Genomic DNA, 16,829 nt, shown 5'->3' on the forward strand with positions numbered 1-16,829 from the left:
AAACTTAGGGAAGAAAAAAAAAGGTAGAAAAAAACAAAGTTTATAAATACTATCAAATTATTTGTGAGAGACTATATTCTCTTGATCGTAAATACATTATACATCTATTTTAAAAATCAAATATTCAAAATTTCACCCTATATTGTTAAATTTAAAAGATGGAATATACTATTTCAAACTAAAACATAGAAAACAAAATTAAATAGGATTTCTCAAATTAAAATTAGTAAGATTTAAATTCTATTTTAATAAACTTTCTAATTCTAGTCTAAAATATTTAATCTTTATTTAATTTGAGACTAAATCAAAGAAATTAAGGAATAAAATAATTTTGTTAATGTTGAAAAAACCAAATAAAATAATAATTCGAAAAAGTGAGGAACAAAATCGGAATTTTTTTTAATTTTAGGGTAACAAAGTGTTCATAATCATCGACTGTGACAAACAAAACAAAACAATGATAAGCCACTAAGCCTAAAGGAAGCAGCTTAGATAAACGCTTAAGCAGCAAACAATGGCTGAAATTAATTTAATGCGATCGCCATCTCCAGTTTCTTCTAGTTTAACACCCTGAGCGACAACTTTATCTTCTCAGATCCTCTTCTTCTCCACTTTGCTGAATCTTTACCTCACACCCAGAAACCAAACTCCTTGCAGAAGCCATGGAGAGGCTTCTGTATTCTTCTTCTCCGACCCCATTAAAACCCCATCTCAGGCGGCCTCCTCTTCTTCCTCGACTCCCACGAATTGACCAATTAAAACTCCATTTCCCCTCATCAACCCGTTCTGAGTTCGGTGGGGTCAATTCGTTCTCTTCCAGAAGCGAAAATTTGTTTCTGCCGTCTTCTTCTTCTCGTCCTCCGCCTGCTTCTTCCAATTCTTTGCTGTCTCTGACTGATTCTCGAGATGGGTCGTCGCCGAATCCTCATTTATGTCAGCGGATTGAAATTCCGCCCTCTGCTGGACGAAAGGTATTTAGACAAATTTGGTCGATGGGTGTTGTTTTTGCGACATTGTTGTATTTTGATGGATTTTATCACAATTTGACATGATCCATTTCGCTGTTGTTTGATGAACTCTCTGTGGTTGAACTGCTGGTTAGCACACTGATCAATGGGTAACGTAATTCTTATTCGTTGTTAAGAATACGGGAAAGGGTAAAAAAGAATGGGGCTTATAGTGATTCTCTTATGATTCAAAGTAATTTGCTAGTTTGGTTAATGGATGGATAGGTTTTGGATTTATTAATCCCCTTGCCCTTAACTTTTAGCTTCTATTATATGATATCTTTCCACAAGGATTGAAGATTCAGTCCAAGAACAGACTTTGCGATAGGATTATGCTGTTGTTGGTCAAGACTATTGCCATTGAAATTGATGTCCTTCTGAGTGTCAATATTGAACTAGTAATTTTAAGTTTTGTTGCTAACAAAACCAAACTTGAAGAACTAGTGGAACAAGAATCAGAATTTGGGAAGATATCACTCTCTTGCTTATAGACATGAGGCAAAAATTTTCTAAAGTCTTAACCTTATAGCTTGAAATTTATTAGGCTGATGAGTGATAGAGAAGTACTGAAATGGGATGTTTCAGTCGGGCACAAATTAGGGGAGTGGCAACGTCAATCTAGCTTGGATTCTGCATATGGAAGCTGGAAATAGGTGAATTCTCTTACAAATCTTTTTTAGACTACCTTACCCTACGTCTTCCTCATAGCCAAAGCAAGCGGTTGATCTGGAAATCTAGAAAATAAATACCGACAAAACGTATCCAAAGGAGACATCCCAAGTTCTATCTCAAACTGACCCAAAGTGTGGATGATTTCCTTGCTAGGAAAATCGAAAAGTTGATCTGAGACCCAAGGTTCCTAGAAATCCAGTTCTTCACTTGGTCCTCAATCTTCTAGAAAATAAAAGTAATGAAAGAATTCAAAATAGACGTCTCAACCCGAAAACATATGTGCTCGACCATCTATTTGTCAAGATTTGGGGAAAACATTTTGAAACTTTGGACCTGGGCTGGATTATCGCTTTGGAGGTAGGAGATCTAGTACAAGTTAAGAAACAAAGTGAAAACAATCTTTACATGACGAGAGCCGAGTGTGGAACTTGCCAGAACTGATCGGGGATTGGAAGGGTTGTTGATAAGCTAGTTCGGCAGTCAGGTGTTGTTCACTTGGTGTGCGGCTTAAAGGTAGGATATTCATTATCACTTTATGGTGTGCTTGATGCTTAATAAGAGCCATGACTTCTCAAAACTTTTCTTTACAACTTTACATTCCAAGTATACTGCATATGTGGAGCTGCTGAAGATTCATATATGAAGTTGAAAAGTTGATCTATCATCCATATTTCAATGTATGCATGGATCTTATAATTATTTTGTATTATTGGCTGGCAGAGTACTTGCATAATTAAAACATGAGATATATTAATTATGAACATCTAAGTCAACCTACATGGCGATTCTAATGCATCATACTTGGGCAAATTTTTAGGTAAAAACTGCAAGGACACTTATGGCACTCTGTGTTGCTGTTCTGATCTTGATCCAACCAGTTTTTGCACCTTCAGCTTTTGCATCCTTCAACTCTGCAGCCACCACTGGGGGTCCTGCTGCTGCCACCTTTGGGGGAAGATTTTTCCGGTCTGAACTATTGAGCAGTGCTTGGACTGGTTTCTTCGCTGGATGTTTGCACACGTTATCGGGACCGGACCATCTTGCTGCTTTGGCACCCCTTTCCATAGGGCGTACTCGCATGGAAAGTGCTGCTGTTGGAGCTCTTTGGGGCTGTGGCCATGATGCAGGTCAGGTAATCTTCGGCCTCATATTTCTCCTATTGAAAGACCGGCTACATATCGAAATTATTCGCACTTGGGGTACAAGAGTGGTCGGCGTGACTCTGCTTGTCATCGGTGCATTAGGCATTAGGGAGGCTTCGGAGGTTCCTACTCCTTGCGTCGCCTTAGACAACGGCGAGTGTGATGTTAGCATTTACGAAGCGTTGGACAATCCAACAGGAGGCAAGAAGAAGATAGGTTTTGCAACTTTCGCGACGGGTATCGTCCACGGGCTGCAACCAGATGCATTGATGATGATATTGCCTGCACTTGCACTTCCGTCGCGCACGGCCGGAGCTGCATTTCTTGTGATGTTCTTGGCAGGGACTGTGGTTGCAATGGGAAGTTATACAGTGTTCATAGGTTCTTGTACTCAGGCGCTGAAGGAGAGAGTGCCTAGGATTACTGAGAAGCTCACATGGGCTGCTTCCTCTATAGCAATCGCTCTTGGATTTGCCATTCTCATCAGTCAGTATTTTGGGTTCAGCCTCTACTAGACTTCGACATTTAACGTTTTAATTGCTTTCTTGTCATTGTTAGAAGAATTTGCTAGTAAAAGGTTTGTTTGTTATGTTTTGTGCAAAATTTTCTCTAGTTTTCCTTCTGTGAGCCGTACTATCGCCATATCATTTCTCTAGTTACAGATCTGCAAAGTAAAGAAATAAATCTCTCAAATTCGTTTCTAACATTGTAAGAGAAGACACGATTTGTTTAATAGGATCTTCAGTAAACTCATGATGTACATAATCCATCACGTGAAGTAATCCAAAATTAAAGTTATTATCAAATATATCAAGATTGGAATCACTGTCATTAACTTAAGAGTTATTATTGTATATTCTTTTAGTTCAACAAGGAGCGGGAGATTCAAGTCTCCGACTTTTAAGAAAGTAATGCATTACTAATTGAACTATACACATGTCAGTCCAAAAAATTACTAAAAAGGTAAAGTTTTGCTACCTTTAACAGTTTCTATATGTTAGTAACGAGGGAACAATTTCCAAACAGCAAAAGGCAAATAGTTTGTAGATGACATAAAAAGAGAACAGCTGCATCAATACTTTTCAAAATAGAAAAAAGTAAACTACAAAATATTTGACATGTGAGTAAGACAGGAATGCTTTACTGAAACAAATGTTACAAAGGATCTCATCATGGCTTCTGTTTCTTTTTGTTGATATCGTGAAGCACACATACATCTGCCGCAGTCTTCATCTGAAACAAAACAAGAGTCGATATATTAGAAATGGGTGTTGCTACTACTTAGTACTTACTCGGCAACCCATATTCATTCACACACTCATCAACTTAAAATTAGGCAAATTTCTCTGACTGAATCTATACGACAGACAATGCTGCCACCTTAAACTCTCATACTCATCAATCAAGTCCATCTAATGAAAGGGAAAACCCATCAGAGGTATGCAATTCAAACTGAAAGAGCAGGAGGGGAGAGTGGGATTGTGGCAGGGAGCACGACAGTGGTGGAGAAAAGAGAGGCATGATAAATTAGAACAGGGGTCGAGCAATACCGCAAATTGGCAAGAGTCTAGAATATAAGATTTCATAACAATAATGAGTTAAAAGTGGATCACCAACAGGCATCGTCCATTAGAAAGTGAGGGATGATGACTTGTACTAACCAAAACCTTATTCACATAATTGGCATAGGAAAAATGCCTATAAAATTTTGGCGCTCAAAGACAGAACCACCGGAAAAATGCTGCAGACATCAACATAATAAAAAGTTTAAGTATACTTCTGTTAAATACTGCCTACGATTACGGGGCACCATGGATCACATGCTAAAACAAGATGTAGGATGTATAAATCAGGTAGATTCATTCTGAAATTTCTACGAATTTAGGCACTCATATTGAATCCAGTAAATTAAAAAGAGATAGAGGTCTTGCTACATGTATTACCTGTATGACATTAACAGCTTGCTTCACTGCCCATCCGAACAAACTTATTACAATCAAAAGTGATAATAGTGTCTTTTGTTGTATCGAATGCAATATAACCTGAAAAAAGGTAGCAAGTTCAAACCACAGGGATATCGTTTATCCTTATTAAAACCTGAAATTAATACACCGATAACAAACTATACTCACATCCATCAATTTTTCATTTTGCTTCTCCGCCAGAAGAAATAGAATAATGTAAAGAACCTACAGACAGAAAATGGGGATTGAAAACAAGAAAGTAGCTATATCAACAAGGGTTCGTAATAGAGTAATTAACAAACAGGATTTCAGATTACCTCACACGACACACAGCAGTAAGCCATAAATGTCCTATTTCCGTAATATGCCTTAAACAGCCAACTGGTGCTGTCTTTGACGTCTTTATGACTAGCTTTGCCTTTCAAAAAAGTACTGAGGCAATAGGGGGAAGAATCAGAGATGCAGCAATATAATTTCACATAGTGGAGAAAAAATATCCACATGATCAAGCGAAATAAAAGAAATATAATACCTGTACATTTGAAGCCAGTGGCTAGCAATATCCAAGGCAAGCAGTGACAAGAAAGGCAAACCAGGCCTGCATTACAACCCTCTAATAGATTAAGATCCTTACAACTAATTTCATTTCAGTTTTTTAGTCTTTCAAAAATCATCTGCAAGTAGCAAAAATAATATATATGAAATCTTTACCTGTATACTTGGGAGAGAATTACTAGTAGACAAGCAGTGCTAATCCTGTGATATAGCAGATTCTGATCAAAATTGTCAATCAAAGGCAGAATTGTATGCCCTGAGGGGCTTGATATCAATATAAAGTTATAATAACAAGCATGACATCCAGATTTGAGACATGCATGTAGATAAAAATACAAAGCAGAAAGAAGATTGTACCTGTCTGTTACCATGTCCAGCACAGCCCCAAAAGTGGAAACTGAATCATTCCAGACAAAGTATTACATTTTATGGGTAATTGTCCTAGTTACACAACTATCAGAATTCAAGTTATTGAGAGTTCTGGAAGCATCCTTTCAATAGAAATGTTAGTCAAAGCAGAATGCACTAGTAACTACTTGGGGGCTCTCCAATATAAATTTCTTCCCGAAAAACTGAGAAGCCAATAAATGCAGGTTTTGCTTCGATTTAGTTCAACTAAAGCACTAACACTAGGTGTCATAGAATTATAAACATTTAATTCGGCTTAAAATTTGCATATTGCAGATTGCCAAAAGAAAGAAAAAAAGATAACCAAAAGGGAACCAAGAAAACCATCACAACCAAGGTGAATACTGCCTAAAAATATTTATGATAAACCCAAAGAATTACATCTATTTGTTAGTGATGGTAAAGAAGATACATAATAAATCTCTGTATGTATATGTTCATATGCACCGATAGCAGGCTAAACACAAACAGGGTAAGTAGTACCTTGGTTGAATTTGCGCGCACACCAACCATCTATACCATCGCATACAAAGCTGAAAACATGAATTTAATCAAATAACAAGTCCAGTTTCCCCCAGTTTGCAAAGACATTGCTGGAAAACAAAAAGGGATCTGAGAAATTAAGCACTCTCACCTGACAAAATAGAGGACTGAGAAAATTATTTTATTTGAGAAGCATATGGCAAAGGCAACAACGTTCATAAGAACCCTTATATAACCTGAATTTCAGTTAAGAAATTATATTAAAAATTCATGTTCACATCCCAGCTTCAGCAATTAAGTAGACTTCTTGAATCTTGAGTAAGTAGTATGACATTCAAGAGATTCATTATATAAAGATTGTAAAAAACACAACAAAATGAGTCCCTGGTTTCCCCGGACAAATGGGTTTTAGCGCATAGCCGATTGAACAGATTTGAAGACAGACATAAAATAAGAGAAATTTTGACACCCACCAATAATATTGGGGATGTAAAGGTACACGGTCAATTTACTCTGTCTTCGCACCAACTTGTCAGCCATGGAAGCTTCTCAAAGAGCCCAAAACAAAGTCAATGGAACTGCTCTATCAAAATCAATCAATCTATAATCCCTGCATCCATTGCATATTTCAACGATTAAGTATCACCTTGAATCCGCGCAAGTATGGAAAAAGTTTATCAGATTAATCAAGAAAACGTTCAGTGAATCTAACAAGAAATGAAGTAGCCAAACAAAACAAGGTAGGAAGAGAAGGTACAATAGAATAGAGGGGTTGGTTGATAGAACGAACCTCAAGAGGAACAGCTGGTTCGGCTGCAAATCAAAAACCCTCGGCTTGCTACCCTTTTGTTGATTTCTTTCTGATTCTTTGCTTAACAGAGGAGCAAAACAACGGAATAACTGCAATGTTAAAGCAAAGCGAGATGATTAATTAAATGAAACTTGGTAAGAAAAGAAAAACCGTGGGGCCAATGCGAGGCCCATCCACATTTTCGAATCTGGGCCCAGTGGGAAGAACGACAGAAATTAGAAAGCAGAAAGAGGAGAGTATATATGAATGGAGAAGAAATCAAAAGAAATTAGAAATCAAAGCTTGAATCATACCAGAACCAGTCGGAGGAGGAGAAAGGGAAGAAGCAATGGCGAGCGATGAAGTGAGTATCTAGAGGAAGAGAGAGTGGTCGTTGAGAAATGGAGACGACGAGATGAGAAGGTGAGAGGTCGTGCTCCAATGGCGGTAATTATGCATAGGAGAAGAAACTTGAATCTGACAGCGAGAAGAATTTGAGTACGGCGAGAGAAAGGGGACTGAAAATTAAGTTACAGATAAAATTAATCTCAATCAATCGTAGAATTACAATTTTATTTGATATGAATATTTGACATGAAAGATGAATCGACGTTTGTAAGTATTACGGAAGAAACTGACAAGATATAAATATAATATAATTAATATGGACATAATAAAAATATTGATATTTTTTTTTGCAAGACTGTTAATTTGTTATGAATATTTATTTTTATATTTTTTTTAAAAAGATCAATCAACCTAGGACAATATTTCCATCACATTTAAGACCTTGCAATCTAACGCAAAATCAATAAAGGAATAACTCTACTCAAACTTCCAAATTAAAAAAGAGTCACAGATATGTGACTATTAAGCGCTGAACTAAGCTCATATTGATAATTCAAACATTTTCTTTTAATTTATAGTATTATCATACTTATCTAGTTTAACGTGAATTGGTGGGGAGGGAGCGGCCCCGTGGCCTGATTCCTTATCTTCGTGAAGGGTGTGTTTTATTGTCTCAATCTTTTGATTGAGTATTTTAGAGGTCATTTATCTTGTTTTGTTCTGGTTCTTTCGTAGTTTTTTTTCAAGAAGTAAATTTCATGGATCGAGATATCATGAGGACCTCTCTTACTATTTTGGAAGAGATTCTCGGGGAGGATTCTTCTTCCCCACTAGTTTCTATAGTGACTGTATTTTGAGGATCTCCTCGTTGGATGTTGATAGTGCTGTTGCGACTGATAAAATCAAAATAAATAATGTTATGTATGATTAGTGGCTTTGTTATCATGATGTTTTGAAGAGTTTTTCAGGCCCCGACTGGAGAAGGCATCACCTACGATCTCTTGGAATGACTTTTCATCTTCGTTGAATCTTGGTTTAGAAGACTTCTATGGTTCAAAGGCAAGGATAACGAAGCAAAAGGTGGTCGATGACGAAGGTGTGACTTGAGATCGACTCGAACACAAATTTAGAAATCTGAGGAGGCTATTAGTCTTAACTGTATTGACATTCATGACTATTTGGAGAATTTGCCTAATGTAGCCTTTATGACTTTTCCTTCCTTACTAGTCATGGTGGAGAATAAGGCAACTATGGAGAAAATTATTTTCTTTCTAATCCCGGATGGTGTTGCCATAAAAGACAAGATTTCTCCATTAATTTTGGAGTTTACTCCAATAGCATTGAATGTAGTTGGTGATGTTGTAACTTTGGAGGAGGTATTTCACGAGTTGAAATTTGTTCATATCTCTCGTTCTTTAAACACGCAAGCTGTTTTATTGGTCAAGTGTCATTTATGATATCTGTCATTTGAGATAATTATTTTCATTCGTAGATTCTGAATGTGATGCATGATCACTACCATTCTGATATAACCTTAGTGGTCCTATTTCTTATTATAGTGTTTATTTAACCTAAAAAGAAACTATATATATTTTTCCTTCTTTTTAAATATAATTTGTTAAACAGTAATAAACTGGGTTGGTAGAAAGTTTTGGGCTGGGCTTGTGGGAGGATTGAAATGAGCTTATGAATGGCAGTATTGATTTGAAAAAGAAAAAGTTGGCTTTTGCATAGCCCTGTATTAGGAGTATTATATTTATCAAATTGTAACCTAATTTGAATAAGTGTAACAATCTTTACCTTTTAATAGGGTTTCGCTTGGATAGTCGTTGAACAAAAGTATCTTAGGTATTTTTAATTGCTCGTTAATTTCTTAATTTCTATACTACGTCAGTATTCTGTTAGTAGCATTCTGTTAGTGCTACTAACAGAAATGTTGTCGGGGATAAAATTGTAGTTTACCAAATACTTAAAGGGTGTGTTTGGGAGCATGCCAAAATCACTTTTGATATTGTCCGAATCATTCCCTTTTTCATTATCATATTTGACAAATTAGAAAATTGATTTTAGAAAAGCTTAAAATCATCAAAATCACTAATTCTACTATTGTTGGAAAATGTAATCATGAGAATTTTAACGTTTGTGATTCTAATTGTTTTTTTTTAATTAAATGTTTTTTTAGTACAACAAATTAGGGTATTGGGGTTTAAACTCAAGAGAAGGAATATGTATCAATTACCAAAGCGAACATACAATCAAGAGGTTGTGAGTTCGATTCTCCACTCCCACATGTATTCAAATATATATGTATCTATATATATATATATATCTATCTATCTCAATTATTGTTGAAAGATGTATTTTAGATTATAAATTAAAAAATATTTTACTATATTATTTTTATTTTTTGACAGATTTATTTTCAATAATTAATTTTATACACATGTTTAATAAAGTTTATTAAATCAAGATCACAATTTTTAATTATCTTCCCCAGTCCTACAATAAAGAGTTTTTGTATTTAATTATTTATATATAAAGATCACAATTTTTAATTCTCTGGAAAAATGACATCCTAGTGAGTTTTTGTATTTCATGGACTTCTTATGGGCTTGCCCTCATTTAATACTAGTTTGAATTGTTTCAAAATAATAATAATAATAATAATATACATAAAAACTAGTTTGATTTTTTTTTTATAGTTAGTTTTTTAGTCTCATTTGGTGGGCTAATATAGTTAATATTTTTAACTTCATTTTGGACCCAATATTATTTTTATTTTAAACTAAAGTTCAACTTATTAATCACAATCCCCTAGACTATTTTTTCTTCTTTTTTTTTTAAAAAAAAAGCCCCCCCGTTTAGACCTTTTTTCATCTGTTATAAATATATTTGAATTATAAGTTAAATTATAAAAATAAAAATAAAAACTGTTTTTCTTACACATTTCAAAACTGATTTTAGAAAGTATATAACAAAGAACACTCATGTTTACTACTTGAAAAACATATATAATGCTATAATTTTTTGTTTTTTTGTTTAAACCTATCTTAAGTGTAAAATTTTATTTCTAAAAGAAAAAGTATTTCAATCATGTAATTTCGAATATTTAATTCGAATGAATTTTAATATAAAAGGAATTTCACTAGATAACACAAATATGTTACGTATTTTTTTAAAGGAAATACATTATGTATTTTTTAAAACAATATAACTAATTATTTACAAAAATAAAATAAATTTATTTTTTTATCTACATATTTCATATTATATTAAATTTGAATTGAAATTTGATTGTGTTATTTTAAAGTTTTTTTAACATTTGAAAATACACCCCTCATAATTATAACTATAACTAAAAAATTTTGCATAAATTTAATATGTATTATAACAATATTATAAATTTTTAGAAAATACGATTTTGACAAATCTGCTTATGTTACATTTAAACTTGGGCTAATTTGAATGAATTATAATTATACTATTTCTATATAGATTTAAATTGATGTTATATTTGAAAATACATATTTAAATAAAATTATTTACATTCTCATGTAATCTATTTTATTTTTACATGAATAAATTAGTTATGAATAAATCTGCAGGTCTCCAACTCTATCAGTTCGAGAAATTTCCAATTTGACTAGATATCAGGCTAAATCTAGATTATTCGAGTCTCTAGTCAGTGATAAGGTGGCCACCCATCCTCATTCTCGACTAAGCCCCAATAAATTTTTATTAAATATTAAATATTTATATTTATTTATAATATTAATTTTTATACAATAATATATAATAAATAATATTATTAAATCCAATAGAACCAGAGTAATATATTGGAATTTCTAGAGAGAGAGAGAAAAAAAAGAAGAATGAAACAACCCTAATTTTTCAACGAAAAGATGATGGATACTAGGTTGGGTTTCTTGTATTTTATTATATACTTTTATTATGACTTTATGGAAGTAAACAAGATTACAAAAATATATAATATTATGTTAATTTTTTACTTTTTATTTAAATTGTATGTGTCTTTTCCAATTAAAAAAATGTGTTGGAATGAATACGATGGCTAAATTAAAATATTTAGATTATTTTTAAATAGTAATTTAAATATTAAGATTGTTTTATCTTCGACCTCCTCCATTACGTTGTAAGCAAGCATAGTTCAGCAACACCTAATTTATTAGACATTTTTTCAAATTCATCAATCTATTAGACATAGTATTAAATTGTGTTTTTCCAACATTTTAATTGTATTGAATAGATTTGCGAATTAAAAAAAAATTATCTAATAAATCAAACATTTACCAAATACAAAATTAAAAATTACACAAAATTTAAAATTTCAAAATTTTTTAAATACAAAATTAAGAATTCAACATAACACTAAGTTAAGATAGTGTAACTTTGAAATTTAATTTTTAATAGATATGTGCCAATTATATGAACACACATTTGAACCTAATATCAATTTAGGGTGTATTAGAGAGCGATTTCTTCTCATATTTGGTAAATTAAAAACATGATTTTAGGAAAACATAAAATCACTTAATTGATTTGTCAGTGTCCCGGGAGAGTTTCTCTCCCATCACGATGTGTAGAAGAACCACAAACATGGCTGCTCATAATCTCACCAAGCAAACGCTTTCTAGGCGTAATGGTGCTTTCTAATTCAATTAAGTAATCTGTTGAAAAAAATTATGAGCACACAAATTTTGAGAATCAACACATTTTATGATTTTAAGGAAGAAAACAAAATTTTATTTATTTATTTATTATTAATATGATTGATAAGGAAGAAAGCAAAATTTAAATCTTTGTATTTACGTAGAGTAATGTAGTATCACAAGTCTAGTTGTGAAATAAAGGCATTTAAAAAAGAGTGATGAATGGAGTCAAATCAGCCGACGTGCAGCAAAATCTAAAAATGGAGTAAGCAAGCAATTAGCAGAAGAAGAAGAAGAAGAAGAAACAAAGAATCCAGCAAAGTTATTGGATGCTTTCTGTCTAGCTTTTCTGTATTAGTTTGATTTTGGATTTTTTTTTTGCCTCCAATTACAGCTTCAATCAAAGATCAGAAAAGAAAAAAGAAAAAGAAACGGATATAATTCCAAAATCTAACCAAAAGCGAGCTTTGAAATTGACACGGTTTCTGTTCATCGTCCATCTTCAACTCCACCTTTTTCCCGGAAAATTTGCCTAGAAAATCACAGCCTCTATGCTGGCCTTCTTCGTCGCGTTGCAGACGGGGCAGAAATCGAGACCGCTCTCGCATGGCTTACACGAACAGAGGTGCCTGCAAGGCAAGAACAGAACGCACGAAATCCGAGAGTTGCAGATTCGGCAAATCATCCTCTTCTTTCCGCGATCAATGGCGTCGTCTTCTCCGCCTACGTTGTTGTTAGACTCGGCGTCGTCGTTGGCGCCAGACGAAATCCTCTCTCTGATTTGCTCGAGCGCGTGGCTGAGCGACGCGACTACGGCTTGATTTTCTTGTACGGCTCTCTGCCGTTCTTGATTCTCCATCTGTAATCTCGTCAGGAATTGCTCCAGCTCGATTCTTCTATTGTTCGCTCTCGCGATCTCTTCGTCCTTCTGCTGAAACAGGACGCGCGTTCTGGTCTCGATCTGGTTCAGCAACACTCCGATTTGCTGGTTTCTTTTCTGTTGCAGGAGTAACCTGAATCTTTCACTCTGTTTCAGAAAGATCAAAATCAACCAAAAGAAAAACGCAAATTACAATTTAAGAAAACGCCGAGAAACCGAAGAAGCAAACCTGCAATCGGATGAACCGATCCATGTGGTCCGTCGGCATTTCCGCCATGAGAGAGGCGGCGTGAGAATGATCAGATCGACAAAGAAGATTGTGCTCTCCCGATTGAAGAATATTAGGGCGAAATTGATGAAGCTGAGCAGGAGAATCGAAGGGAAGGCCAAAATTCCGCCGCTGCAACTGCAATTGAATGGCCATTGATGTCTCGAAACAGAAACAGAAAGGAAAACGGCAAAAATCAGGCCCAGGCCCTTCCGCTTCCAGAACAGAAACGCAAATGCGATTGCTTCTTCAAAGCAACAGTTTAATTTGTTCCCTGCTCTAGCTCTGCTGCATCAAAACGGAACCAGAATCAAGAATCCTCTCTCTAGCTTTTTCGTGATATGCTGCTGCTTCTTATGAGTTTCTCAGAGTACGGTGAATTATATTGTTCCCAGTGAAGATAACAAAAGAAAGCGGCCCTGCTATGCTCTATATATATATATATATTTATTTAGAATTTAATAAGGGAGGCGGTAAACACCGAGCAGTGCATGCAGATATGGTGAGTAAACAATCGGGTGGGTCAGATATTTAAAGTGATAGAGCGTTTTTTTCCTTTTTTATTTTATTTTATTTTTATTTTTATATACATAGTTCGAAATTAATTTTAATTTGATTCCATATCTACAGTTCATTTTCAATTTGGTGATTAGATTTAAAAAACTATGTAGAATATTTTGACAAAATTAAGGGATTCATACGGATTAAATTTAAACTTTTAAAATTAAACCCAACAGATTGTGACAGAATTGATGGATTAACTTAAATTTATTTATTTAATTTATGAAAGGAAGAAAATTGAATTTCCGGAGTAGGCAGATTTTGACTCATGCAAACCAAATTTCCCCACTTGCCTCATTTCGAATTTCCTCAATATTAGGATCTAATCTAAACTTTCTACCCTTTTTTTTTCGTCAACTTCGAATAAATATATCACGTATAAATTGTGGGGCATGGACGTTTTGATTTTGACATTCATCAATCTTTTATTTTCAATTTTTGAGTTCTAACCTTTTTTCTTTTTGGGATAATTTACAATTTCTGGTCAGATTTGGGTTAATAATAGAAACAAATCTTTTAGGGAGTTTGATTTAAATTTTATCAATGGAAATATGTCTTTTGATATGGTGTATTGAATATGAAGTATCAACTCGTTTTTATTATTTACACATCTAAATCATTCGTATTTTTATTGAATTAATAGTCTTTATAAGTAATATTATATTAAATGTTGAATTACCATCTTAGTTTACAAGTTTTCACATTACTTTGGATTTGGTTCATCCATTTTTTTGAAAAGGATTTATCATATAATTAAAGTGGCAAGAAGCAATAAAAATCTCTCTTTTATGATCGCTCACTTTAAACTAGAACGTGTACACGTTGTCTTTTTCCTATTTTCCAGTCAATATGACATGTCAAACATTCATTGTATTAAGGCATGTAATATTGTGGAGTTACTTTTCTAGGTCCACAAACAACTCGTTACATTTTATAGTTGTTACTTTTTACTATACATGTATTGCTTTATAATGAGATGTCAACATGAGCTTAGTTCAGCGGTAAGTGACACCTGACAAAGAGATCATGAATTCAAATCTCCAACCCACACTTGTTATATTTAAAGAATGTAGCTTTAATTAGATGTTTATAGTCAAATTAAACACAGCTCAACTCGTCAAGTCACTATAATTTTGAATAAACAATTGTGAGTTAGAATCCTCGTCATTTTTATTTTCATATGTACACATTTTTTCTTAATGACTTAATAAAACAGTATATTTTAAAATATATCAGAATTTTGTAAAACAAATAAAATGCTTTTTTTAGAAAAAAAACAAAAAACAAACAAAGTATTGTTACTTATTTTGGATTTTGTATTTAATTATTTTTTTGTAAATTTGAAAAATGTATTACTATAGATGTAGCATAGCATTTCTTTTATACTACTTTTGTAATTCTTTCCGTACTAATGGATATTCATTAATCATTTTCCCATATAATATTGATTTTTTTCCTCTCAATACATTGGTACTAAATTATTTTCTTCATATATTCTTTTTTTTAATACTAAGATGGAGGAATTCGAAATCCATTTTATTTTTCCCTTTTAGTCACCGGTGAGTAAATGAAAAAATAAATGGGTCAATAATCTACCGAGCTTAATAATTTATACTCGAAACTGATTTTTAGGAACTAATTGTTTGATGCTAAAGGACTAATTCATCAATAATAATTGAAAATTAAATAGATTAAGGGTGCGTTTGGAAATTTTGACATGACTAAAATCACTTTTTCCATTGTTAAAACCACTTCCCTTTTATCATGTTTGACAAATTATAAAATTGATTTTAATAAAACTTAAAATCATTTTAAATTGATTTTAAGAAAACTTAAAATTATTTTAAATTGATTTTTAAGGTATCACTTGAATGGTGATTTTGAAAAATCAATTATAGTTAAATATTTCATTCAAAATCACTAATTCTACCATCACTCCCAAACACACCCTAAATTGTATCAAGCTTTGTTTACTCATTTTTAAAATAAAAAGTTGGGGTGGTAATTCTATAAAATTGACCCATAATTGTTATAGGTGAAATTACCATAAGTTGTTTGGGCCGAACCAACTAATAAGACCAGATTTGATCGGACTAGGCGATGGAGCGAATGAACTTGCACTTTGTATACAAATAAGAGTAAGAGGTTTGGAGCGTGAGGTAAGCTTTACAAAATCTTGACACCAAATCGGTTTGTAAATTTTTGAACCCAAATCCAAGTCTCCAACTATAGTAACTTAATCTCAATATTTTAATTTCAAAACACTCCTAATTCTAATTTTCTTTAAGTTTATTTTTAATTACACGGACACTTTTTATGTAAAAAATATTAATATAAAAGAAAGAAAGAAATAATAATTATGTGGGTCTAAGGCTGTTAGAAAACCGGCTAATTTAAAGTGTGGGGTTTGTTTGTTTTGGGAATTTGAATTTCCGTCAAATCGTTTTCATTGTCTTTGTCTTCAATTTCAACCTCTTGCCTTACGGAACAAGTAAACTTGATCACGCTGCTTTTTTATTTTTCTATTTTCTTTTTTTCAAATAACTTTTTGTATTTTATACAATAGTGTTGACTTAACTTTTTATTTAAAGTTAGAAAACTTTTAGGTGCATGAATTTTGACATATGTTTTTGTTTTGTTAGAAAAGCAACTTTTAAATTTTAGCGAATTCAAAAAATAACTAATAAGTTTTTAAAACTATTTCTTAATCTTTAAATTTTGATGAAGATTTTAAGAATGTTTTTTTTATTAAGTATGTAATTAGTGTACTAGTTTATCTATAACGAAGTTAAGGAAGCGATATGAGTTGAACTGCTTGGGTCGATCAAATCGAACCAAGTGATTAGATCAGATTCGATCGAGTCAAACGAAATCGGAAAAGACTCCCCCTATAAATACGAGGAGAGGTAGAAAGCATTAAACATCATTATTATTTTTTATTTAAATCATAAAAATATGGCTACTAAAGGTAGTTTAAGTTTTAAAGTATATAAAAGATGAATAGGTTAAAAATGATTCTTGATCATGTTACCTTTTAATATAATAAAGATTTAGATTTTAGGTTAAATTATAAGTTTAGTC

The 16,829-nt window shown here is 32.9% G+C and overlaps 3 protein-coding genes across 3 annotated transcripts; 1 reads left to right on the forward strand and 2 right to left on the reverse strand.

Annotated features, from left to right (window-relative positions):
- The first annotated feature begins 467 nt into the window (after positions 1-467).
- On the forward strand, positions 468-3,410 carry LOC111015458 (high-affinity nickel-transport family protein). The gene is made up of 2 exons (XM_022290487.2): positions 468-971; positions 2,497-3,410. The coding sequence occupies exons 1-2, from the start codon at positions 663-665 to the stop codon at positions 3,334-3,336; spliced, it is 1,149 nt and encodes a 382-aa protein (XP_022146179.1). The 5' UTR covers positions 468-662; the 3' UTR covers positions 3,337-3,410.
- Positions 3,411-3,869: 459 nt separating this feature from the next.
- On the reverse strand, positions 3,870-7,523 carry PIS2 (Putative CDP-diacylglycerol-inositol 3-phosphatidyltransferase 2). The gene is made up of 12 exons (XM_022290488.2): positions 7,336-7,523; positions 7,022-7,131; positions 6,705-6,841; positions 6,383-6,467; positions 6,232-6,281; positions 5,698-5,737; positions 5,497-5,541; positions 5,318-5,383; positions 5,103-5,217; positions 4,954-5,010; positions 4,765-4,863; positions 3,870-4,054 (listed from the first exon to the last, which is right to left on the reverse strand). The coding sequence occupies exons 3-12, from the start codon at positions 6,769-6,771 to the stop codon at positions 3,992-3,994; spliced, it is 687 nt and encodes a 228-aa protein (XP_022146180.1). The 5' UTR covers positions 6,772-6,841; positions 7,022-7,131; positions 7,336-7,523; the 3' UTR covers positions 3,870-3,991.
- Positions 7,524-12,361: 4,838 nt separating this feature from the next.
- LOC111015404 (putative BOI-related E3 ubiquitin-protein ligase 2) lies at positions 12,362-13,672 on the reverse strand. Its single transcript, XM_022290417.2, has 2 exons — positions 13,149-13,672; positions 12,362-13,066 (listed from the first exon to the last, which is right to left on the reverse strand). The coding sequence occupies exons 1-2, from the start codon at positions 13,341-13,343 to the stop codon at positions 12,572-12,574; spliced, it is 690 nt and encodes a 229-aa protein (XP_022146109.1). The 5' UTR covers positions 13,344-13,672; the 3' UTR covers positions 12,362-12,571.
- Between the last annotated feature and the right edge of the window lie 3,157 nt (positions 13,673-16,829).

This window comes from Momordica charantia (genome assembly GCF_013281855.1).
Source record: "Momordica charantia cultivar OHB3-1 chromosome 2 unlocalized genomic scaffold, Mcharantia_2.0 BLBB01000002.1, whole genome shotgun sequence".
Lineage (NCBI taxonomy): Eukaryota > Viridiplantae > Streptophyta > Magnoliopsida > Cucurbitales > Cucurbitaceae > Momordica > Momordica charantia.